The sequence below is a fragment of the Macrobrachium nipponense genome, chromosome 4 (assembly GCF_015104395.2).
Source record: "Macrobrachium nipponense isolate FS-2020 chromosome 4, ASM1510439v2, whole genome shotgun sequence".
Classification (NCBI taxonomy): domain Eukaryota; kingdom Metazoa; phylum Arthropoda; class Malacostraca; order Decapoda; family Palaemonidae; genus Macrobrachium; species Macrobrachium nipponense.
Genome location: NC_061100.1, coordinates 116,945,374 through 116,972,513, shown reverse-complemented (window position 1 = coordinate 116,972,513; position 27,140 = coordinate 116,945,374). Strand labels below are relative to the sequence as shown.

At 44.8% G+C, this 27,140-nt stretch overlaps 1 protein-coding gene across 1 annotated transcript in view; it reads left to right on the top strand.

The window, feature by feature from the left end:
* Positions 1-26,445, top strand: part of LOC135211087 (sec1 family domain-containing protein 1-like) — a 136,257-nt gene extending 109,812 nt beyond the window's left edge. The window contains exons 10-12 of the mRNA XM_064244161.1: positions 13,615-13,755; positions 21,836-21,982; positions 22,523-26,445. Of these exons, the coding sequence (XP_064100231.1) occupies positions 13,615-13,755; positions 21,836-21,982; positions 22,523-22,552 (318 nt within the window). The 3' untranslated portion in view covers positions 22,553-26,445. The remainder of the gene's footprint in view (positions 1-13,614; positions 13,756-21,835; positions 21,983-22,522) is intronic.
* Positions 26,446-27,140: the final 695 nt, after the last annotated feature.

The following is a 27,140-nucleotide window of genomic DNA, read 5'->3' as shown; positions in this document are numbered from 1 at the left end:
TGAATGTGTATGTGTACATATATTATATATATATATATATATATATATATATATATATATATATATATATATATATATATATTATATATATGTATATATATATATATATATATATATATATATATATATATATATATATATATATATATATAATATATATATATATATATATATAGATATATATGTGTAAATGTATATGTGTGTAATGTTATAATATATATGTATTAGACCTTAGTTCTTCGTGTTACCGCATGGTAACAGAATTCTGTCCGAGTCTACAGCGGCATAGCACACATGATTTCCCTCGAAACAAGAATGATGTGCAAGAGATGCAGTCAATTAGCTCGCCGAGACGTCCCTTGCTCGATTATGAAGGGGACTCCTTCCGCTGCCAAATACGACAGCGCCGAGCGCGACGCTCGGCAGGACCGCTTGGATTTGGACAGCACAAAAGAAACGTAATGCTTCTTCAGACATTCGCCGAGAATCAGAGAATAGTAATGGATCTCAGGAAGGAGACTTTTAGGAAGAAACAAATGAACAATCTTCTACAGTGTCTTCAAATTACTCCTGTTTAAGTGAAACGCAGCCTTATTAGGGAAGGAACATGCTCGGTGAGGGAATGAATGAATTGCAGGGGACCATTTCCTCGCTGGAGAAGTTTGTTTTCCCTGAATAGACTGAAATTCACACCTCTCCAGTTTTTCCTGCAGAAAAACTGGAATAGCATAGATTGATCTAGAAATGATTCTGAACATCTCTCATAGTCAAGATTCGTCTATAGGTGATGTCATGGCTCATAATCTCATAGAATTGAATCTTGAAAGATTACTTTAGTCTTCAGAGACGTCCTCCCCGCGCAGGAGTTGGAACTCTCGGAGGGTCTCGCTCCCTCTGAGGAGAACGAAGACGCTATCGGTCGCACAGGCTCGGCCGCTGTCTTTGGTTCCTCGGAGGGGGGACGCTTCTCGTCCGTTAGCTCCTTCTGCTTTGCAGTCGTCTCCTGGGCAATTGGAAGGCTTTCCGCAGTAAAAGAGAGCTAAGATGTATGATGTATGTCTCAGGGAGGGGGGGACGCTTCACGTCCCTCTCTCTTTTCTACTGTGTTGCGATCTTCACCGGAGAGGACGTCTTCCGATGAGTATGCTTTTGAGAGCGCTTCGGTCGCTCCTAAGATATATCCTGGCGGTCCATGTGAGAAGGAGGAGGGCTTCCCCTCGCCCATCGTCTTCTCAAAGGATCAGCCTTTTGCCTGAGAAGGAATGTTCTCCATCGAAAAGGATGATTGTGTCTTTGAACAACAACTTGTTTTGTTGGATTGCAGTGAGAAAGGTAAAGACAACATCGCGAGAGGAAGGGATGATAGGCTGCCAATCAGAGTCCCAGGCAGTCCCTTATCCTTCTCCTCGTTCCGCTCTTTCGCCAGTTGCCTTGCTCTCTAGATTTCATGCAGCTCGCCAGAGGTTGTCTAGAGAGCACGGTTACCATCTCCCGAACGTGTGTCAGTTGAGAAGAAGAGGTCTTGGTTCGATGGCTTCGAGCCTCTTTTGAAGAATAGTTTCAGCCTTGCTGGCCCTCAGTCTTCTCCTTCGCAATTGTTATCTTCGAAGGACGACAGGCTCGTTCATGCCTCCACTCAAACGCGGTGTCTGAAGGATTTTCAAACAACTTAATCGTTGGTGAAGTCCCTGGAACTACTGGTGAATTTCGAAAAGTCACATCTGATCCCAACCCAATCCATCGTGTATCTGGGGATTCAGATGGATTTCAGTGGCTTTTCGAGCTTTTCGTCCCAGGGACGTCAGCAGCAAGGCTTAGACAAAGTGTTAGCCTTCCCTAAGGAAAGATTCGTGCTCGTGGGAATGGATGAGTCCTAACTGGGGACCATTTCCTCGCTGGAGAAGTTTGTTTCCTTGGGGAGACTGCACCTCAGGACCGCGTTACAATTTTTTTTCTCAAGTACAATTGGAAAGAAAACAAGAATCTACACATGATCTTGGAAATTTCAGGAGAGGTAAAACATCACTTGAAATGTTGGCTAGATCCAGTGTAGCTGTCGGAGGGCGTCTCTAAACTTCAGAGCCCCGACCTAGTGTTGTTCTCCGACGCGTCCACCACGGATGGGGAGCATCATTAGGGGGAAAGAAGTGGCAGGCACCTGGAGAGGGGAACAGGTGCCCTGGCACATAAACCTAAAGGAAATGGCAGCCATCTTTTTAGCTCTCCAGTTTTTCCAAGAAAAAGTCTCTCGTCGAATAGTCCAAGTCAACTCAGACAACACCACAGCTCTGGCGTACTTGAAGAAGTAGGGAGGAACACAGTCTCAGTCCTTTTTTGCTCTGGCAAAGGAGATCTTGCTGTGGGCAAGGGCACTGGACGTCATGATCCTTACAAAGTTTTGTAGCATGAGTACGTAGAGATTGTCTGGGCAGATCTCTTCAGCAGACGAGGTCAACTTCTGCCAACCGAGTAGACTCTGCATCAGGAGGTATGCCAAGAGCTGTGGGGGTTATGGGGACGTCCGCTTGTGGATATCTTTGCGACGTCCAGAACGAAGAGGCTTCCACTGTACTGCTCCCCCAGTACTCGACCCAGCTGCAGTGACGATAGACACACTTCTCTGGGACTGGACGGGGATGGACCTGTACGCCTTTCCCCGTTCAAGATCTTAGGGGAAGGGAAGTCATGAGAAAGTTTGCGGTGTCGGAAGGGACGAGAATGACTTTGTTCGCCCCGTTCTGGCCTGCGAGAGAGTGGTTCACAGAGGTCATGGCCTTTGCAGTAGACTTCCCGAGGACGCTTCCAGTAAGGACAGATCTACTCAGACAGCCCCACTTCGAGGAGGTACCTCAGAAGCCTCTTCGCTCTGAGTCTGACTGCATTCAGACTATCCAAAAGTTGGCCAGAGCGAGAGGCTTTTATGCGTCAATGGCGAAAGCTATCGCCAGTGCAAGGAAGAGCGTTTTCCAACGCAGTGTACAATCGAAGTGGATAGTCTTCAGGAGTTGGTGCAAGAAGAACGGCATTTTCCTCCACCACGACCTGTGAGCCAGATTGCTGACTTCCTCCTTTTCTGAGAAGGGATCTAAAACTTGCAGTCTCTACAATCAAGGGTTTATAAGAGTGTGCTTTTAGTTGTCTTTAGGCACAGAGGCCTGGACTTGGCGGACAACAGAGACCTTCACGATCTCTTGAGATCTTTCGAAACGATGAAGGTTCAACAACCCTCAAGTTGCCGTCTTGGAACTTGGATGTAGTTCTGAAGTTCCTCATGTCCAGTCCATTCGAACCTATGCATGAAGTGCGCAAAGCTTTATGAATTCTTCTTGGTTCCATAACAATATGTCATAAAGGACTATGAGCTGTCACTTACGGGAGATGCAATTCTGTGTTGACCTCCCGTTACACGAAGGATGTCAATTCAACCTACAAGAGATCCTTTTCTCTTGGTTGTTCGTGTCTGCGGATACGTTGCTGGGATAGGGAGCCGACACTGATCCTTAACTAGTGAGTTAATTTTTAGTTTAACGCTTTTTAAAATTAAGCGCTAACCCTCGTGTTAGGATCAGGTGATCGGGATCGGTGTTGTGCTCCTTAATTATCTAATAGGCATAGGTAGGTCATATGAGTGGATTAGCACCCGCTGACAAATGCCAGTTAGGCTTTGCCGAGTAAGTGGATAAGACCCCATCGGCAACCCACAAGAACTCTTACCCATAGGTCACATCCATCGGCTGAAGAAGCTCTTGAGACGAAGCAGACTCCTAAGCAATAGCTTAGGAAGTCAACCCTCTGTCTGAAAAGATAGGAACCAAGGTTTATAAGAGGTCCTTCTTATAACTTGTGGTGGTTTGGTCAGGAAGCCAAGGTTACCAGTGTCAAAGAATGCTTTTGGCTTTTTTCTTGAGGGGCACCATCAAGGAGTGCATTCATCCTGTCAAGACAGTGATATGAAAGTGTTGAAGGTGAATGCGCATGGACTGAGGGCTATTTCTACGTCGGTAGCCTTCCAAAAGAACATGGCACTCAATGACATCTTGAATGCCACATTTTGGTGTGTAGTAATTCAGTGTTTGCCTCTCACTACCTTCGGAGGTTGAGGATTACATACGAGAACTGCTACTCTTTGGGCCCTCCAATATGATTTCGCAGCAGACAATATATGGGGACAGAGAGTTAGTAGGCACTCTTCCTATCTTTTAGAAAATAATATGTTAGTTTGGACTTTTTAATTTTATTTCTTTTTATTTTTTATTTTTATTATGTTTATGTAGGTGTTTAGTTTTTGTGGTCTTGGGTAGGCCGCCTTAGGCGGACTTCCCTCCATTAGCCTTGGTTTTACGAAGTTTAACCAGATAGGCTAGGTCAGGTGGTAATGTTTTTGCTTCGCCCTCATAGTAGGGTAAAATGTTTTTGTCACAGTGTGGTCACGCCCCCGCCCCATTGACAAATCATCTGGAGCGCACCAGCTACCTAGGTCACGTCCTTGCTGGCACTCGTCCAGTGAAGCATTAACAGCATTCGGTGGTCTAAACAACACCTATATGATCTGTCACATTGTGGTCACGCTCCCCGTGACAGTTCATTAGAGCGCACCAGCTACACAGGTCACGTCCTTGCTGACCTCTAGGAATGCAGTACCGAAATTGGAGGTCTATAATATAGGATCTAGTTGCATTGTGGTCACGCCCCCGTTGACAGATCCTCTAGAACTCAACAGCTTCACAGGTCACTACCTAGCTGGAGTCTCTAGTAAAGCAGAAGCAGACTTGGGTGACGGTACTCACGAAGTCAGCTATGCTAACAGTTAAGGAACCAAAATATCAATCATATATATGCAATTGTTTCCCAAAATCAAATCTGTCTCCCCCTTCCTCCAAAGGTGGGATTCAGCTATATATATATCTGGCAGGTAAGATTCATGAACAAAATGATATTGTTATGATACAATAAAGTTTGTTCATACTTACCTGGCAGATATATATAATCAAAGTGCCCACCACCTCCCCTCAGGAGGACAGTGGCACTAGAAAAATCTGACAGAAAATGGGAATGGTTCCTTACGCCCGCCTCCCAGCGGCGGGAATGGGTTACTCACCACCTGGCCGACCACTGCGTGTGCCGGGAGTTTTGTAATTCTGTCGGACTTCGGAGAATACAGCTATATATATATCTGCCAGGTAAGTATGAACAAACTTTATTGTATCATAACAATATCCATTTCTACTAATGGTTTGTTTGACTTGAAAATGAAACTGTAAGTACACTGTTTTCATTTTCATTACTTAATTATGAACCAACATGGAGCTATCGCCGTAGATGCGGCGATTTCCTCTCTTTTCATGAATTGAATTATGTCTCGGTGCCGAGGGCGGGCGCGCTCGCGCCGAGTCATGTATTTTGGGCGAAAGTGTGTAATTGAAAAATGTAAGTACTCTTTTCATTATATTTTTGCCCTGTGCGTTCGTTGCCGAGAGCGTGATTGCGCTCGGCACGAGCCTCTTATTTTGTATGATAGAATCAATGAAAGTGGATTCGCAATTGCAGTATTCTTTTCATTTTCATTTATTTATTTGCATCAATTTTAATTTGGATCAATTTCCGCTCTTACCCGGGAATTGATCCTTACGATTATTTTCTGTGAAAGTGAAATCGCAAGTGCAGTATTCTGTTTCATTTTCATATATATTTTATGATAGCATCATATTATTATGGATCAAGTTTCCGCTCTTACCCGGGAATTGATCTTTTCCCCTTTAAGTTCTATGAAGTGAATCGCAAGTGCAGTATTCTGTTTCATTTTCATATTACTTTTCACTGCTGTGCGGGGGTAGGGGAAGTGAAGGTCTGCCAGGAAGTCGTCGGAAAGCTCTCCCGCAACTCCCTTGGTATCCGATTCTTCGTCTTCTTTCCTGCCCTCCGCTCAGCTTCCTCGTTGTATTTTGTATTTGGGGTCTTCCTTGCGTTCGGGGTGGGGCATGTCTTCCCCCCGTGCGTGAGGGAACCCCTCTTATTAATCCATCTGTGCTACCGCAGGTGCTACATCCGTGGGAGACGACCTTGGACAGGTATGGACCACCGTGGTGGCAGGGCGTGCATAGCATCCACGGGCTGCTGCAGCGTCTAGCGAGGTCTGGGGCGGTCTCCACTACTACCTCCACGACCGCTTATGCTGCTCCCCCCGCCTGGTCTACACTCCCATGCTGTGTCGGTGACGCCGTCTGCCGCTACTAGGGCCGGTCGCCACCGTACCGAGGGGCGGTATGCCACTGCCGCCTGTGTTCTTCGTGTTGCCTGCCCAGACTTCCGCTGTTCCAGCAGCTCGCCCCTGGACCGGCCGCCAGTACCCAGGTTCCCGCTGGCTGCCGATGATTCTACGAGGCGATGGCTGGGCCTGCCGTACCTGCCGCTGATGTGGTTCCCGCTGCTGGCTTGGCTGTCCCTTCTGGGTCTACCGCTGCCGCTGTTCCTGCGCTCCTGAGCTGGTTGCTGTACCTGTCGCTCCTCGTTCCTGCGCCTGTCCATGCTGGTCCTGCCCACGGTGTATCTTCCCCAGTCCCAGGTCCTTCCGGACAGGTGCAGTCGGGCTGTGTTGCTTCGGCAGTAGCCTCTTCCCCTTCGACTTCTAAGGCCCATAAGCCGAAGAAGAAGAAGGCTGCCTCCCCCCCTAAGAAGTCTCCTTCGGGAACTTCTAAGGGCCCGTCGTTCCTTCTGCTGGTCCTCCTGCTCCTTCGGGAGCGGGGCCCATCTCCCCTTCCGTAAGGAAGAGATAGACAGGGACCAGGAGGGTACCAGTTAGCGCTGGTACTTCCTCGCCTGGTGCTAGCGCGTGCCGCTACCCCGCCAGGTTCCGGCTCGGTCTTTCGTTCGCGAGAGATCCCGAGTGTACACTCTCCCTCGGGAGACCGTACAGCCAAAGTTTCGGCGCCAGAGTTCGCTCGGCGCCAAGACCGCGGCATGGAGCAGAAGGCTGGTGAGAGCCGCTCAGGTGACTCTCGCCAGACCAGCGGCCACTCTCGCAGCGACCACCTGGTAACCCTGGTTTCCCCCCTAAGAAGGCGCCTTCGGGAACGGCTAAGGGCTCGTTCCACTCCCGTGGGACGGGGGGGTTCTTCTGCCGGTCCTCCTGCTCTTTTGGGAACAGGGCCCGTCTCCCCTTCCGCAAGGAAGAAGAAGACGGGGACCAGAGGCGTACCGACTACCACCGATATTTCCTCGCCTGGTGTTTGCGGCGCTGCCGCTACGCCAGGTTCCGGCTCGGTCTCTCGTTCACGAGAAGTTCCGAGTATACGATCTCTTGCGGGAGAGCGTATAGCCAAATTTTGGCGCCAGAGTTCGCTCGGCGCCAGGACCGTGGCACGGAGCAGAAGCTGGTGAGAGCCGCTCAGGTGACTCTCGCCAGGCCAGCGGCCGCTCTCGCAGCGACCAGCTGGTAACCCTGGTAGACGTGACTGTCTCTGACCAGCCACGGGCTGAGGCTGGGAAGAGGTTCCCCCCTCTCGATCGTTGGTGCCAGCCTCGGCTGGTACCAGTGGTATGACGCGCCGCGAGGACACGCACCGGTCTCACCGCGACAGTGGTCTCTGCAGGTCTCCTAACCGCCGCTCCCACAGGGACCGGGCGGATAGGGGGACCAGCAGCACTCCTCTGCACACGAGATCGGGGCCGCTGTTCTCGGTCCAGCAGTTTCCCTGGGAAACGGCTCGACTAGGCCTGCAAGTTGGCGATCGCCTGCAGCCCTCCAAGCCCGCTGGTTCTGCCAGCGAGCGAAAGAGGAGCGTGTCATGTCTTCCTCTCCCGTGCCTGCAACTTCCTCGGTTTGCACCAGGAAGAGCGAGGCACAGCGGGGTGATCGTGAGGGGCATGCCCCGCACGATCCCGTCACGACGCCGTAAGTACCAGGTACGATCTTCGGACCGACCAGGACGTACGCGCAAGTGGCAGGAGGAATCCGAGAGGTATCTATCGCAGTTCCTCCTCCTTAAGGGGGAGGTTCTCGGAATGCTCTTGTTCGAGGGGCTTGACGGTCCTACTCTGCAATATGCTATGACTTCCGAGATGCCGCTACGCCAGGTTCCGGCTCGGTCTTTCGTTCGCGAGAGATCCCGAGTGTACGCTCTCCCTCGGGAGACCGTGCAGCCAAAGTTTCGGCGCCAGAGTTCGCTCGGCGCCAAGACCGCGGCATGGAGCAGAAGGCTGGTGAGAGCCGCTCAGGTGACTCTCGCCAGACCAGCGGCCACTCTCGCAGCGACCACCTGGTAACCCGGGTTTCCCCCCTAAGAAGGCGCCTTCGGGAATGGCTAAGGGCTCGTTCCACTCCCGTGGGACGGGGGGGTTCTTCTGCCGGTCCTCCTGCTCTTTTGGGAACAGGGCCCGTCTCCCCTTCCGCAAGGAAGAAGAAGACGGGGACCAGAGGCGTACCGACTACCACCGATATTTCCTCGCCTGGTGTTTGCGGCGCTGCCGCTACGCCAGGTTCCGGCTCGGTCTCTCGTTCACGAGAAGTTCCGAGTATACGATCTCTTGCGGGAGAGCGTATAGCCAAATTTTGGCGCCAGAGTTCGCTCGGCGCCAGGACCGTGGCACGGAGCAGAAGCTGGTGAGAGCCGCTCAGGTGACTCTCGCCAGGCCAGCGGCCGCTCTCGCAGCGACCAGCTGGTAACCCTGGTAGACGTGACTGTCTCTGACCAGCCACGGGCTGAGGCTGGGAAGAGGTTCCCCCCTCTCGATCGTTGGTGCCAGCCTCGGCTGGTACCAGTGGTATGACGCGCCGCGAGGACACGCACCGGTCTCACCGCGACAGTGGTCTCTGCAGGTCTCCTAACCGCCGCTCCCACAGGGACCGGGCGGATAGGGGGACCAGCAGCACTCCTCTGCACACGAGATCGGGGCCGCTGTTCTCGGTCCAGCAGTTTCCCTGGGAAACGGCTCGACTAGGCCTGCAAGTTGGCGATCGCCTGCAGCCCTCCAAGCCCGCTGGTTCTGCCAGCGAGCGAAAGAGGAGCGTGTCATGTCTTCCTCTCCCGTGCCTGCAACTTCCTCGGTTTGCACCAGGAAGAGCGAGGCACAGCGGGATGATCGTGAGGGGCATGCCCCGCACGATCCCGTCACGACGCCGAAAGTACCAGGTACGATCTTCGGACCGACCAGGACGTACGCGCAAGTGGCAGGAGGAATCCGAGAGGTATCTATCGCAGTTCCTCCTCCTTAAGGGGGAGGTTCTCGGAATGCTCTTGTTCGAGGGGCTTGACGGTCCTACTCTGCAAGATGCTATGACTTCCGAGATCCAGAGGAATTTTGTCGAGGTTATGGCGCTGATTCGTCAGCGCAACGACCTCGGGGAAGGATCGCCGCTCCCACCAGCAGAGCCCACGTCTCGGCTCGAGTCGTTTTGGGGCCCGAGAGGGAACCCAAACCGACGGTGGGCCTGCCGCGATCAGAGCTTGCCAATTCTGTCTTGAACCAGAGTCTCTCGTCTCCGGATAAGAAGGCTCTCTCAGATCTGGCCGGTCGAACAAGCTACTACTTCCACCTCCTCTACTGCGACAGCGGCGTTTCTACGTGTCTTCGGACACCGTATTTAGATACCCCTCCGGTCCTCCTGAGAGGTTTTGACCTCGATGAGGACTGGAATGAGTCGGAGGACGGTATCGGCTCTCTCCTGTCAGGTGTCGATCAGCCCCACCCAGACGACGTTCACAGTGGCGGCAGACCCTTACCTACAGGGCGAGTTCGTAACCCTCCTTGGGAAAACGTTTTCTCCTGACGATACGTTTTCCCAGACTCTGAGAGGCAGCTCCTACTCTTCTCCAACTGCTAGTTCCACTGGGAAGGCGAGCGAGTATCCAATTCCTCGCCCATTCCCTCTCTCCTTACGGCTACGAGGGAAAGGGGAGGGATCCTACAGAGATTTCTCTGTAGGATCCCACGTTGGGGACTGCGCTACCGGGGGGACCTTCGGGTCCTACCTGACGTAAGCCCCGGTCGTTGAGGAGGGATCCTGCCCCATTCTCGATTTCTACGGGAATCGAGAGGACCACCAGCCGATATCGTTTGACGAATTCGGTGGGGGTTTCGCAGAGTGCTTAGAATTCTACGGAATTTCTAGCGCATTCAGAGTGTTCAAGTTTTTTACGATCTCCAAACACTTAGGCGAGACCACGGTCCAAAGTGAGCGAGACGAGAATCCCCGATAATTGTTACACGATAATCGGGAACCTCGCCTATGCTCGAATTCCTGGAATTTCTAGCATTGGGAAGAAGACTGCTGCTGAAAGAAGACTATCTCACAGTAGGCGACCAACCTGGAATAGAGAAGAACGGACGGGAACATCCAGTTTGGCTTGAACTATCGTCTTAGTTATTCTGTTCACCATTGAAGCTTTCCTTCGAGGAAGACTTCTCCTTCACTCTCTTTGATAGAGATCGAAGGTGGTCGATCTCCAATCCTTATTTTGTTTTCTTGAAGGAAAGAATTTAGGATGGAGATCGTTGTTCAGAATCCTACAATTATACTATGTATATTAACCTCGCGACATGATTCTGCTAAGCAGTTGAATTGTCCGAGGGGTAGGCGCATATCCTAGTTACTCTACGGATTGCGACTTAGACGAGGAGTATTCTAATTGAACTGCAACTCGGGGTTGCCAGCAACCTTCCAGGAGTTTCCAGTTTCAATTTTATATTACTTATGGTTTTGTCACGACAACACCATTTCAGCTTTTGTATTTACCGAAATTCGTTTCGCCTAAATATAATTGCTCGAGCATATCTTTTTATGCTCGGTGGTTTCTAGCCGAACGCATTCCTTCGTGGAAAGGATTACTTGGCAACTCAGGATGACGAGTCAGCGACAGCTACTGCGTATTGAATTACCCGAGGCATTTCAGTACCAGCTGCCGCCTCGAGATGCACGGTTGGTTATGTCTTTCTCCCCTGCTTTGATTGAATACCAACCGTATCTCTGCCCAGCAATCACGGACTTAAGTCTCTGATTAACGGGGATTCTCGCATACATGAATGACCATCTACTGCTGTGACGCTCGAATTCATCGCCTTCAGTATTGCGAGAATTTACAACAGAGATATCTCTTCGACTTTCATCTTTCTGTTTACCGCACGGTAACAGAATTTTGTAATAGTCTCTTGCTGCATCGCACTGCGATAATGCGAATGATTTTTGCGGAATCTGAGTTTGTCCTCAAAATATCTTGTATTCGTAGGTGTGCAATTATTCATTGTTCACCCCGGATTAGCAGATGTATTGAAAGACATCGCCTACTCCCACACCTGCCAGCTCTACTTCCAAACGTTCAGCCCATGAGAAGCAGTTCTTCAGGCTGCTCTCCCCTGTGTTTCTTTACTGAAGAACGCCCCGTTTTCATTGCAACTACGACTTCTCACCGGACAGCAATGAAATAGCGGTTAGCGTTTTCAGTAATTTGTAAGCACAGGTTCTGAATCTTGAGAATCTTTCTCTCGATTCGTCTGTGAAGATGTAGGTTGCATTCAATATCTACCTTCGTCTTCAAGGGCACATAGTGTTGTTTCTCCTTAGCTGAGATTCAATAACTATGAAGGCAATTGACTTTCGCCTGTTGGGCACATGCCTTAAGAGAATCATCACCTCGCTGTCCGGCATTGGTGACAAACAAATACATTATTTGTTTGGTCTCTCGGCATAACCCTTTAAAGGCGAAGGTCACGTGACTTACTCGGATGCTTGGACAACTTGCCTCACTTCCGATACCGAACCAGTCAGTCGGCAGCTGTCAGAGCGCCCGAGTCAGTTACGAACTACGCTGTGGACTTAGTTCGGTTGTTACAGAGCAATCATTACTTCGTCTTAATAGCTTGTCACAGTACCCATACCATCGACACCCACCTGGAGTGTCGGTGTCCTATCCACTACCGAGAACTTCGCTGCATGGGGATAGGAGGATGCGAGACAGACCAGTATGGGTACTGGACATCACCGAAGTCGAGAAGAGGGATAGGTCATGCGACTATTCCCTTCTTTTCCTCTGAGGAAACTGCATGACTTTTCCTGTGAAGTCAAGCATCCAGGGGATGGGGATCCATGACGCTCGATTTCGTACCGAACTTCGTAGTGAAGACTCAGAACCCTTCGGTCCCTGACAATCGGTTCGAGTCGTTCACAATCCCCTCCCTAATGGACTTCACCGCCTTCGATGCGAAGGAGATGCTGCTTTGTCCGCAAGAACTTCTCCGTGGCGCAGGTACTGAAGGCAGGGGTCTGGTCCAACCAGACCACATGCACCTCCTTCTGCCTTCAGGATATTGCCCACAGGTCCTTGGATCTTTTTCCTTGGGACCCGTGGTGGCTGCTCAACACGTTGTGTAGCGAACCCAGACCCTCGCAGGCTGAACAGCATCGAGTCCTGGTGTGACCGTAAGAATGGATGAGTGAATGAGAGTGTGACTGGCTCCTCTTCCCATCTTTTTCTTTCCCTCTACCTGTGGGTAGAGGGACACGGTCGTCACCCTGCTGGATAAGGACGAGATGCAGGTGAGCTACTCAACAGAGCCCCATCCTATCCCTTTCACTAGGGATAGGAGCGTATATCCACCACTTCCTCCAACAAGGGGGAGGAAGTGGATGCCAGCTTGAGACAAACCCATACTTTATGTTGCCTCTTGCAAACAGGAACAAGTTCTTGCTTGCTGGTACGAAGAGATTCGCTTGCCTCTCTCTTAGTACTCGGCCCAGAGGTCTGACCATTGATCCTGCGGTGCACACCCCGATCAATCGGACAGAGGCTTGGATCCCTCCCTCACTCTTACGACCAGGGAGGCATTCCAGGGATGGACGCACACCAGTCTGTTCATCAAAAGACTCAGATTCCTCCCACCAAGAAGTGAGTCTTCCTATTGTTAAAGGACCGATGGTTTGTATTACGTATCGGAACAAATGACAATTTGTCAAAAATTGCATTTTTCCTAACTATACAAACCTGAGGTCCTTTACATATAGTCCCTCCTCATGCCACCCCTCACTCTGCGTATTTTGCATGGGCCAAAAGCAAAAGTGATTTGTTTACGCCGCGCGACTGTCGGACAAGCAGTTAACTACCGTTCTCCCCTTGTTCGAAGCTTACGACCGTTCCTGCTGCCGCTAGCTACTTCCTATTGTTAAAGGACCTCAGGTTTGTATAGTTAGGAAAAATGCAATTTTCGACAAATTGTCATTTTAACATGCTTTATGTTGATTTGACAATGAATACATTTTAAGTTTGGAAACAAATGAGCTGAAGAAATATTTTAAGAATCTCCATCATTTCAAGTAATTCACTTGTAACATTTTTAAGGAATTGTAATTTATGTAATGCCTAAAATTATAAACCTTATTATTAAAACAAAATGGCAAATTCTGTTGGCCAGCCCTGTGAGAACTAACAGTTATTTGGTTCTTCATTAATTCTTCAATAATGCATCATTGTTACCAGAGAATTAGCAGTTTGTAAATTAACTGGTTTATGTTCAAAGAATGAATTTTTGTTTCTTGAAAAACATGCAACTGTAGTCAAGTGTTAAAGTTATTTCTAATGTATTAGATTTTGTTGAATAGTAGTTTTTAAGAGTGTTGTATTTCAGAAACTGCCTATCACAAGAATAGTTGATCATCTCATGGAACTAAAAAACAGTGAAGAAGAAAAAGAATATCGGTACTTTGACCCAAAACTACTTCGTCCAACTGACAACAGTGCTGCAAGTCGGACGAGAACCCCATTCCAGGTTTGTATTAAGTTTTATTTTATTTATTTATTTTTTCTTATTGAGAATATTGAGATTCACTGTACAGTGAACCCCCTGTATTCATGGGGGATGTATACCGGACCCCCCACAAATAGCTAGATTCAGCTAATACTTAGAAACCTCCCCCCTCTCTTAAAATGCTTATAACCGCTTATCTTGAAAGTTCAAATACATATATCTGACAGGTAAGTTTCATGAACAAATTTGTCATTTGTTCATAAGTGAAACAAACCCTGTCTTAACAATAGGATAGACTTATACTTGGAGGGAGGTATAAGTACCCTAAACCAGCTAGGAGTTAACTCACCTGACCACAACCACATACACAAAGAATCACGGGCAAACATAGCAACCGGCTTGGAAGGAGAACAAAAGCTATTCTTCAAGGTGGTCAAAGAGGACTAACGTGTCATGAGATACTATACTTGGTCGACGACCAGCTCCACCTCATATATGCATAAGTTGCCTGATGCCACAGATTCCTTGCTTTACAATCTTTGAATACCTTAACCTATTTCCAGCTGGCGCAAGAAGATTATCCTATTGTTAAAACCAAGGGTTTGTTCCACATATGAACAAAACACGATTAACTATTGCATACAATAAGGCCATAATATGTTCCAAAAGAGTGAAATCTGTCATATATTTCAATACTTAAAAAATGTCACTCAAGAAACATTAACACTCACGAAACATTTTCAACACATTCATTCAGTCATCGCTGATGCATTTGACCAAAACGAAGTCGTCATCAAACAAACCTCAGTTCAAGTGTTAAATGAAAAAATGAAAAAAATTTGTCATAACATTAATAATGCTTCCAAAGCAACCATAAAGTTTGAAATGGTCCTATTTGATTGTTTTTACACCTCAACACTGAAAAAATGTAAATACAAATGTAGAATGTGCCCAACTGATATCGAGTGAGTGGGACATGTGTGACACAATCATTAGAGTGGTGGTGCAACAAGGACCACCTGGTGTAACATAGGTCAACAATGAGTAGCAACAATGAGAAGTTGAAAATGACTATTTACAATCCCCGTGGAGCCACTTTTACAAGACAATCGTGAATTTTACCAAATTATATACGTTTTTTCTAATAAATGATTTTATTTTATTTTGTGAAATTATAATTATTGCTCACACAATATCAAAACAGATAAGAAATAAAATCAGTAACAAATTCTTAGCATATTTGTTAGAAAATATTTACGTAAATTTACCGAGAACAAAGATTCGGTAACTTTTGTTTACTTTTACAAGCTTTTTCAAATATTTCTTTGCACTTTTCATTGCAAAATTACATTTACAACCAACATACTATCATAAAAGACAAGAAAAAACCAACAACAATCCCTTGGTATATTTATAAGCTCTTCTCCTCGTAAGGAGACTTCGCAGACTGAGATCATCCTCGCTATGCAACGTCAACTGGATGTGTTGCTTAAGCAGAAGGAGACGGTTCCTCGTCGCAGGAAGGACAACAGACTGCCGATTAAAAGGACCAGACAGTCTCCCCCGCCTTCTCCTCGTTCTTCCCCGTCTCCTGGTTTTTCACCCTCTAGACTTCGTTCTTCTCCCCAGTGCTCGTCTAGAGGTGGCGGTAGACGTCATCTGACTCTTGCTCCCTTGGAGAGAGAGAGGTCTCATTGCTCTCCCCTCTCTTCTCGGTGAGAGGACGATCGGCATTCCGATCTCGACGCTTTTGCTGATGACGAAGTTGTACCTGTTGTACGGACTTCAGTACGTGCTGATCCTCGTAGTAAGGAAAGGGCGTCTTCCTTTTTTGCTCCTCTTTGACCTGCTCGTTTCGACGCCCAACGTGACGCTTGTTAGGATGCAGGACCTGACTCTTCGCGGGACGTTCGAAGGGACGCTTCGCGGGACGTTCGGGGGGACGCTTCACTGGACGCTAGGATGGACGCTCCGCTGGATGCTTGTAGGAACGCTCGTAAGATCGCTTTGGGCTCGAACGTGGAAGTTCGCTCTCACTCAGACGCTTTTCCCGAGACTCTTGCTGACGCTTCACGGCTTCGTGCAACATCACGTTCTCCACAAGCTTTGGTATCTGATCCTGCTACTGTGAAGGATTCTGTTTCGATTGCGCTCCCCACTTCTTCTCGACATCGTTCGGATATGAGACTCGGGGCGAAAGGACTTTTGCCTCTTCCTTCGGGGTTTCACTCTGGTAAGGGAGAAGGCGAGTTAAACTGTTCTTCTGAGGATGTTGACGGAGAACAGCCTTCGAAGTCTGCTTCATCGGACTACCAAGTCTTGGCTCGGCTTCTCCGTGATTCGTTCGGGGATACCTTCCTTCCTTCTGCTCCTCCTTCACCTCCCTCACAGTTTTCCTCGTCGAAAGCAAGCAAGACGCCTGGTTTTATTAAAATGAAGACTTCGCTATCGACCAAGAGAGCTTTCCGTAAGGTCAACACCTGGATATAATCTAGGAAAGCACAAGGAAGGACCACCTTCGCCCTGCCTCCGTCTAGACTTAGTGGTAAGGCAGGGATGTGGCACGAAACTGGTGAAGAGTTGGGACTGAAGGTTCCTACTTCGGCGCAAGGAGATTTCGCCAGCGTTGTGGATGCCTCTAGGAGATCTCTCCTAGCTTCAGCTAAAGTTTCGTGGACGACTTCAGAACTGGACCATCTTTTGAAGGGCCTTTTCCGGTCCTTGGAAGTCTTCAACTTCTTAGACTGGTGCTTGGGAGTGCTAGACAACCAGTCTCGTGAGCCAGATTCGATTAGCCTCGGGGAGCTGTCCAGTGTATTGTCATGCATGGACAAGGCCGTCAGGGATGGCTCGGAGGAGTTAGCCTCTCATTTTTCTGCAGGCGTTTTGAAGAAGAGATCGCTTTATTGCAACTTTGCAGTTAAATCTGTCTCTCCCTCACAGAGGGAAGAGCTTTTGTATGCGCCTTTTTCGAGCCATCTCTTCCCCCAGGCTATGGTGAAGGATCTGGCGGTAAGCCTTCAAGAAAAAGCCACTCAAGATCTTTTGGCTCAGTCGTCGCGACGTCCTACTGGCCCTTCCACGTCTTCAGGAAGCCAGTCTCTTAGGAAGCAGAAGCCCTTTCGTGGAGGAACTTCAGCTAGATCTTCACCCCGAGGAAGAAGTCTCCCTAGAGGTAGAGCCCCGGCTAAGTCTAGGGGTAAAAAATGAGAGATCCGTCCTTCAGTCGCCGGTAGGAGCCAGGCTGCAGTTGTTCGTAGAAGCCTGGAGAGAGAGAGAGGCGGACACCTGGTCGTATCCTCGAGAGAAACGGAGGATACTTTTTGATCTGCTCGAGCAGATGCTCGAGAAGGGAGCAGTGGAACAGGTCTTAGACCTGGCATCGCCAGGATTTTACAACAGATTGTTTCTAGTTCCAAAACAGTCAGGAGGGTGGCGGCCGGTCTTGGATGTAAGTCGTCTGAACCTCTTTATAGAGAAGCAGAGGTTCAAGATGGAGACACCTCAGTCAGTTCTGGGGGCCTTAAGACCTGGAGATTGGATGGTATCACTCGACCTTCAGGACGCTTACTTTCATGTCCCGATACATCCCCAATCAATGAAGTACCTTCGCTTCGTCCTGAAAGGAAAGGTATTTCAGTTCAGGGCTCTTTGTTTCGGACTGAGTACGGCCCCATTTGTGTTCACCATCTTAATGAAGAATGTGGCGAGGTGGCTCCATCTTTGCAACATCAGGATCTCGCTCTATCTGGACGACTGGCTCATACGAGCCTCTTCGCAGAGCCGGTGCCTGGAGGACCTGCAAACGACTCTGTCTTTAGCTGCATCCCTGGGACTTCTGGTAAACTTCGAAAAGTCACATCTGACCCCAACACAGTCCATCGTGTATCTGTGGATTCAGATGGATTCAGTGGCTTTTCGGGCTTTTCCGTCCCAGGAACGTCAGCAACAAGGCATAGAAAAAGTGTCAGCCTTTCTTGGGAAGGATTCATGCTTGGTGAGGGAATGGATGATTGCTGGGGACCATTTCCTCGCTGAAGAGTTTGTTTCCCTGGGGAGGCTACACCTCTGACCTTTTCAGTTCTTCCTGTCGGACAGCTGGACAGACAAGGACAACCTCGACATGATTTTAACCATCTCAGAAGAGGTAAAGAGCCATCTAAGATGGTGGCTCGATCCGTTGAAGCTGTCAGAGGGCATGTCCCTCAAGCTTCGGAATCCCGACCTAGTGTTGTTCTCCGACGCATCATCCACGGGGTGGGGATCAACACTAGGAGGGGAGGAAGTGTCAGGCACCTGGAGAGGGGAACAGGTAGCCTGGCATATCAACTTCAAAGAGCTGGCAGTGATTCAGTTAGCGCTCCGGTTCTTTCAAGACAAAGTCTCCCATCGCGGAGTCCAAGTCAACTCGGACAACACCACAGCCCTGGCATACTTGAAGAAGCAAGGAGGAACGCACTCTCGCTCCCTGTTCGCACTAGCGAAAGAGATTCTTCTTTGGGCGAAGGCGAGAGAAGTCATGATCCTAACAAGGTTCATTGCCGGAGTCGAGAACGTCCGTGTGGATCTCCTCAGTCGACAAGGACAATTGCTGCCGACAGAGTGGACCCTCCATCAGGACGTATGCCAGGAGCTGTGGGGTCTTTGGGGATGTCCTTTGGTGGACATTTTCGCGACGTCAAGAACGGCGAGACTTCCTCTGTATTGCTCCCCGGTTCTCGATCTGGGAGCAGTAGCAGTAGACGCCCTTCTATGGGATTGGATGGGCCTAGACCTCTACGCATTTCCCCCCTTCAAGATTCTGGGGGAAGTGATAAGAAAGTTTGCAGCTTCGGAAGGGACGAGGTTGACGTTAATCGCCCCCTTTTGGCCCGCAGCGGACTGGTTCACAGAGGTGATGTCCTTCCTGGTAGATTTTCTGAGATCTCTTCCGTCAAGGAGAGATCTGCTCAAACAGCCCCACTTCGAGAGGTACCACAAAAACCTCTCCACTCTGAGTCTGACTGCGTTCAGACTACCCAGAAGCTGGCCAGAGCGAGAGGTTTTTCGAAACCTGTGGCTAAAGCTATCGCCACCGCAAGGAGGCCTTCATCAATCGCGGTGTACCAATCAAAGTGGGCAGCTTTTAGGAGCTGGTGTAAGAAGAAAGGAGTTTCCTCTACCACGACCTCTGTGAGCCAGATCGCCGACTTTCTCCTTTATCTCAGACGAGATTTGAAGCTTGCAGTGTCGACCATTAAGGGCTACAGAAGTGTTTTATCTGTAGTGTTTCGCCATAGAGGTCTAGACCTAGCGAATAACAAAGATCTCCATGATCTATCGAGATCTTTTGAGACCACCAAGGTGCCTCTTCCTAAGTTGCCTCCTTGGAACTTAGACGTGGTCCTGAAGTTTTTAATGTCAAGTCGCTTTGAACCTCTTCACACTGCGTCTTTGCGAGGCTTGACGAAGAAGACTGTATTCCTAACTGCTCTGGCGACGGCGAAGAGAGTTAGCGAGATACAAGCTTATAAGTAAGCATGTCGGCTTCAAAGGGCATAATGCGGTCTGCTCTTTGGGGATGACGTTTCTGGCTAAGAATGAAAACCCCTCTGACCCTTGGCCTAAGACGTTCGAGATCAAGGGTATGGCGGAGATCATTGGTCAAGAGCCAGAAAGAGTCCTGTGTCCTGTCAGGGCTCTAAGAGAATACCTTCGAAGAACAAGGAATTGTAGAGGTTCTGCGGAGAACTTATGGTGTTCGGTCAAGAGACCAGATATGCCCATGTCCAAGAATGCGCTGGCATTCTTTTTAAGGAACACCATAAAGGAGGCGCACTCGTCTTGCAAGGACAGTGACTTTGGACTGTTGAGAGTAAACGCTCACGAAGTGAGGGCTATTCCGACCTCGATAGTCTTCCAGAAAAATATGGCCCTCAAAGACATTTTGAGTGCCACTTTTTGGAGGAGTAACTCGGTGTTCGCCTCGCACTACCTACGGGAGGTGAGAACGACGTACAAAAATTGTTACTCTCTTGGGCCATACGTCGCCGCAGACACTATTTTGGGGCCAGGAGGTAGCACTCATCCTTTCCCATAGAAAAGGGTAGGTGAGTTTTTTAATCTTTGTAATGTTTATGGTTGTAGGGTCGGCCGCCGAATGCGGACTTCCCTTTTATTAGCCTTTTTATGTGGGAGTATTTTGTTAGGCTAACTTAGGTGGTGGTTTTGCCTCGTTGTCCTCAGAAGTATGGTCATGGTCTAGTCACATTGTGGTCACGTCCCCGTTGACAGATCATCTAGAGCGCACCAACTACACAGGTCACTACCTTGTTGGTAACTCTAGTGAAGCAGATGCAGGCTTGGGTGACAGTAATCACGAAGTCAGCTATGCTAACAGGTAAGGAACCAAGATGTCAATCATCTACATGTATATGTTTCCTAAAATCCTTTTCTGTCTCTCCCACCGCCAAAGGTGGGATTCAGCTATATATATATCTGACAGGTAAGTTTCATGAACAAAATGATATTGTTAAGATACAATAAAGTTTGTTCATACTTACCTGGCAGATATATATATAGCTGTATTCTCTGAAGTCCGACAGAATTTCTAAAAACTTACGACACACATAGTGGGAGTAGGGTGGTTAGTACCCATTCCCGCCGCTGGGAGGCGGGTATCAGGAACCATTCCCATTTTCTATCAGATTTCTATCTCCACTGTCTCCTGAGGGGAGGTGGGTGGGTACTTTAAATATATATATCTGCCAGGTAAGTATGAACAAACTTTATTGTATCTTAACAATATCATTTTTTTAATCAGTTTATAGTTTTCATAGCTAACAAACCTGAGGACTTAACGTTTACTGCCCACCTCTAGCTGCCTTTCTCAATTTTTTCCTGGGTTTGGGGGAAAGACTAACATGGCATGAGATACTGTGTTTGGTTGACAACTAGCATCCACGTTGTATATGCATGAGTTGTCAGATGCCACATATTTCATGCTTTACATTCTATGATTGTTTTAACTGGTTTCCAGCTGGCACAAGAAGATTATCCTATTGTTAGTCATTTTGCATTGAAATAATAGATGAATATGGAGCATGTTAGGTTACTGGTTAGTGAATTTTGAACAAAATCCTATGCAATCATGTAGCATCAGTTCTGAGCATAGGTGTGCCAGTGTAAGTTTTCCCTCTCATGCTTTGAAGGATTTTGCTTTTCTTTCACTTTTGAGAATGAAGCTCAGATTGAGTGTCTTTCAGCAGCTTGTTTCATTGCACTTTGAAGCTTACTTTAGAAGGTACCCTTTCTCCTTTATGATCTCTTTTAGTTAAGTGGAAAGTTTGGCAGTAGCTTCATGATCAGCAAATGTGAAATCTTCTATTGTATTATATTTTAATGTCTGGATTTACTTGTAAACTTATATAGCCATCCTCTACTGGCTACAAATGGTTTGGTGCTTGAATGGTCTGTGAATTGATTTTGAAAAGTTCTTTCTATTCCCATGAGGCACAGTTCTGTTTTATAGCCTAACTAAATATCAACTTCTTTTGGCTTTTGACTAAACACTGATCTCTCACTGTTGACAACTTCTGCTGTTGTAGTGGCTGAAGCATAAGCACAAATTTATTTTCCTCCTCTTATTGAAGATTCATAATTATTGTAGTCTTGTAGCTATTGAATCAAATTTGTAGTAGGTATGTTAAATTTGGAGAGTCTGTTTTATCAGCTAATCTGCTACTTTAAAATTCAAACACCAATCATGTTACATGATTATTATCACAAGTAGAATTGATTACACTGGATATTTGGAGAAAACTAGGCTGACACATAAAGATTCATGTAGGTGCATGGCCCAAAATTTTGCACAGTCTGGAACAGTAATGGGAATAATTAAATTCCATGAAAACATAAATGCGACTCTTGGCTCTCATAGTTCAAGTCGCTCACCTTGTCATTATTCACATAGATTATAAATTTACGGAAAGCTGATAAGGTATGAAGCACTAGTACTACTTATGGATATTATGTAAATTTCACATGTTTAGAATAATTTTTGAATCCATTTTATATTTTCTTATTGTTAATAATAATCTTTTATGTAAACTTATCATTAAAGGATGCAGTTATCTTTGTTGTGGGTGGTGGTAACTACATGGAATACAGTAACATAGCCAGTTATGCCAAGAAAAAAGCTGGAGCTGCAAACAAGAGGGTTATATATGGATGCACAGATGTCATTAATTCAGAGCAATTCCTTGGTCAGGTAAGATATGCAATAATTTATATTTCACATACTATTTTATTAGTCTTCCACTTTATTAGTGTCTGTAGGGATGCCTTTTTTGGCGGGATTATTATTATTTTTTTTAGGGATGACTTTTTATTTACTATAGGTATTTATTGAACATAAAATCCAGGTAAAGGAATTGCTTAATAATTCCTGTAGCATGTTATGAAAAATAGCCATTGTCTGGAATTTTCTCAGAAAAGATTTTGACAAAATTTTGTAATTCTTGAAGGGATTTTTACTTTTCTTATTTAATTCAATAAGCAGTTAACCATATGTTATTAATTTAATAAGCAGGTAAGAATATTCTTTTCTTACTTAAAATAACATGTTAGTGAAAAATTTGTAAATTAAATTTTGAATTAGAATTTTTTTTACAACCTTAAATTGTTGCAACAGTAACTGGTCCAAGGATTGTAGATCTTAATTTGAAATTCATATTTTGTATAATTACCTTTGTAATTGGTAATTGTTAACACGTGTACAGTTTAATTAACATTTTCATTTCTTTTCCAGCTCACTAGACTGGGAGCTGAAATATCCTGAAGGAAGATAAAGTCTAGTGGATAACTGTTGTACATCATAAAGATATTGTATGCATGTAGGTGTGAATGCTGTTGTGTTTTGTAACCTCTATTTTTTCTATACTGTTTGAGAAAAGAAATGGTTATAGAGTTGGTATGCCATGTGAAGGCAAAGTCTTGAAACAGTTTAGAATAAATTTTTGGAATCATTTCAGTTAAATATTTACAGATTGTAACATTAGTCTGCTAGAACACCAGCACCTGAATTTTCAGTAAATTATAAACTCTTTTGTCACACGATGTTAATGTTACCAGTATTTCGGATATTTACTGTCAGATGTATATGGAATTTTCTATCATACAAAACTGTAATAAGGAATTATAAGGTTTCATGATTTCATTCATTACATTGTGCAAGATGAAGAAATCCTTTATACCTAATTTTATAAAAAAAAAAAAATAGCCATAAAATCCTAGAAGTGACAATCAATACTCTCATAGATTTTCTATTTCATTTCTTTTAATCATGTCTCAACAAAAAACATGAGTAGCTTTATCCAGTATTATTATATATATAATATAAATCTTGTCAGTTACACATACAATAAAATTTTCATGACTTACAAAGAATATTTATTGTGGTATGATATGCTTGGTGCAATACATGAAGAAAAGCAAATACAAGACAGTTCTGTACCCTTGTTGCTTGAACAAAATATATAATTTAGAATCCAGAATTTCATTCCGGTAAGGGATCAGTAATATGGTAATTCATTACTGATTTTGGTAATTATCTTAAATGCTCTTACCCAGAACCAATTATGAGTATTTTTTGCCTTGCTTGTGCCTCTTTCAACCTTGTTTTCTTGTATAAGTATCGACTCTGGTAATTTTTTTAATACAGTACATTAAATAGAATAAAAAATCACTTCTTGGACCAGCCCTATGAGAGTTAAAAATGTCAGCACAAGGAGTCTGGTTAAACAATGATATAATTAAGCATTTAAGTTTATGATTTCACTTATTTGTACATGGAAACCTTGTGCTGACTAAAGGCTGTATTGTGACACCCCATTTAGGTTTTCTCACTAACCCATTCTTTATTCCTAAATGTTACTAGTGGGAGGCAGTTGGACAACACTTTTTTTTCAGCACTTATATCTTCCATTTATTGTGGCTCATTGCATTGTTATTGCCTACATAATATAACTGATTGTGCTCTTGGTAAATGCATAAGTTCAGAGTGTGCTTATTATGTATTATATCAAACAGTTTCAATTGTTATATCACTATTATTTTTTAAGTTTATTATAAAATACACTGAGGTTTCAAAATCAGATGAAATTTTGATAAGATTTTTGGGGGCATATTGTTAGTCTTCAAGTAAGAGCAATGTTTTATTTGTCTTTTAAGATGGACTTAAACATTTTGTTTGGAATACTGCAACTTTTCAGGTTGTTCAGCAGAAGAGTTGAGAGAAATCTACAGTTCATACTACAACAGGAATATTTCCCAATGAGGTATGACTGTGAAATTTGCTTAAGGGGACCGTCTGCTATGATGTCTATTTTTTTTCATTTTTTACGCAAAATAGATAATTTTCATATATGTTTTAGATATACATATATAATACCTTCATCATATAAAAATTTCAAGTCATTTAAGCAAAAACTTTGTTTTATTAGCAAAAATTATGATTTAAAAAAAAAAAAATAGGTAGAGATTTCTCCGCTAATATGACATCAGTTGTATTGAAAATCATACCATAAACACTTCTTTATATACGGAACATTCTGTGACAGAATTTTTTTTTTTTTTTTTTTTTAGTCTAGACACTCAAAAAATTCTTTAAAAAAAAAAAAAGAAATCAAAATTCTGTCACACAGAATTATGGGATTTTTATTCCTCTTTCCAATGATATCTTTCTCTCCAAAATTGGATAATAAATAACCGAGTAATGGTTACCGACATGCGCATAAGTATGTTTTTGAGTTATGAGCTCCCAAAGATTTGCTATGAAAATTTTGCTTTTTTCTTATAAAAGTCAAAACAACATTATTATAATTGCTTTATTTGTACTTTTATTGTTGATTTCTACATCAAGGATCCTGGTCCTACCCCTAAAAGTGGTATTAATACCCTCAGCGTGACACCAGACAATGATGTTGACGGCGAGGCATGAGACAATGAGGGCGCTGATAACAATGAATTTTCGTGTTTTTCTTTCAGCACACTCCTGGCCTTCGTTAATTTTGCTAGCCTTAGTTGCTGAGTAGCCTTCTTGATCTTAGGTAACTTCGGCATTGCTATAAGTTCACTAAGAAGTTATAAAAACAACGTAAATAGCTAGTGACCAAACGCAAGTGACGAAGTGCATGTAACTCCTCTGACGTCTGTGGCGTAACTGAGTCATTCTCTGAGTCTTGCGGCTCTCGCCTATAAATAGCCGCTCTGACCAGCTCTCAACTCACACTACCTTTCATTGCTACCAGATGTATGAGAATCTCGAAAAAAATCTGAAAAATCCCTGTATATATGCAAAAATAAACACGCAAAAACGATTCTGTCAAACTCAGTCATACAGACGACGCCGTTATGATGACGTCATCATTTAAAAACCGCTATATCTTCATTATTTGTAAAAATAATTGGCTGAAACTTCTGGAAAGCATGCACGGCATGTTTTTGCATAGATACAAGTAATAACTCTATTTTTTATTTTTTCAAGTTGACATGTCATCCGCCATAGCGGACGGTCCCCTTAATACTGGTTGGTGTTGTGAAAGAAAATTATCATTTCATGGTCAGTATTTGGCAATATGCTTCTTGTATCTTAGCGGGCCAAATGCAGTAGTAGGTGCTTTATCCAAGAGGAATAATAACTTTTAGTGGCTCAACTTCCAGGTTGTGGTTGCATGTCTTCCAGTTTGCAAAATTAATATTTTAGTTAAATCCATACAAGTACATACTATAAAAGACCATAACAGTATCTTGACTTCTGTACTATTTTTTTCACTGGTGCTGTTACCTACTTGTGCTCTGAAGATTAGTTATCTAAGGCTATCAAAAACAGTTTGAAGAAGTTCCTCAGCATCACAAAGTCTCTTTACAGTCTTGGTTACATCAAGTTGGTTTCTAAATGTGACAGCATAACATGAATGTTTGGATTGAGCAAGTGAGGAATATATTTTTTCATTTTATACTGTTAAAAATGTGGTAATGTATTATAGATGCAGTGTTATGTATGTGAATGCCAGTATGTAGTCATGTTTCAGTGTAATATTAGGAAACCAGTTTTCTAGCCAAAGTCAAGGCTCACCAACATTTCTAGTTTGAAACTTTTACTTTGCACTTTCTATCTTAAGGAATTGTAAGAGTTTAGTCTCTGACTTAACTTCATCAAACTTCATCAATCATTGTTGGCCATATTTCTGACTTGACATTTCTGCAGGGTAAAATATAAGATGTTACAATTTGTTTGATCTGTTTGCAATGGGTTGCTTGTAATCTTCAGTGCTGATATTAGAGTGAGAAAATTGATTATAAGTTTTTCATTATGTTAAATAGTATGTACTCACATTAGGAATGGGCTCAAGTTTCATTCAGTTCCAGTATTGGATCTTTACCTGCAGACACTACTTCCAGTTGATATTTTGTAAGTTTCTGTTCTGCATTGACCTCAAGTAGCATCCAGTTAATTGCACTTATAACCGTTCACAATCAGTTTAACTACTCCATACAAGGAGTTTTCCGAACTTCTTCTGTACCTTATCCTTTCCCTTTTATTTTGCTATTCATGCTGGTTTCATTGTTTCACTGGATATGTGTTATTACTTGTATTGTACAGGAGACAACCAAGATTCATTTTGTTGATTTTTTTTGTTGCCAAGTCTGAATTATAGATTTACAGATATATGTAGTACACATTCATTCATCCTTCATAGCTCTGTGAGGCCTCAGTCAACAAAATAGAAAAAGTATTAAAAAAAAATCATATGCATTGTGTGTGTGGACACTGTCTACATATCAAAGCTGAAAGTTTGCTTATCAGCATGATTACATATATATAGTCTGCTGCTAGAGAAACAAAATCAAAATTTTGGTACCCCTGCCATACTAATCACCAACTACAATAACACTACAGGATATTATCATGTCAAGCCTCAAGATCCATGACTTAATGGAAAAAAAATAATAAAAAAAATGAGTTGTCAACAAATGACTCGGCAGTGCCCCACTAGTTACCTACCTACCACCCATTAACCATCTTGTTACATAGCTCCAACTACTGTTTCCAACTTGTGCCAAGAATACTATATGTACATGTAAATGGTAATGTATTCTCACAGGAACAACATGCGTTAAGGTATGATTAGATGTAAGACACATAGAAACCAATATAAGTATACATTCACTAATAAAGGTATCATGTTACACAGGAGATAATTAATTTAAGTAAGGCAGTTCCCGGGTTACGACGGGGGTTCCGTTCTTAAGACGCGTCGTAACCCGAAAATCGTCGTAAGCCGGAACGACGTTCTTGAAAACATGTCCACAGGGAAAATTTCACTAATTTGCAATTTTTCTTGGGGCTGTATCTCTAAAATTAT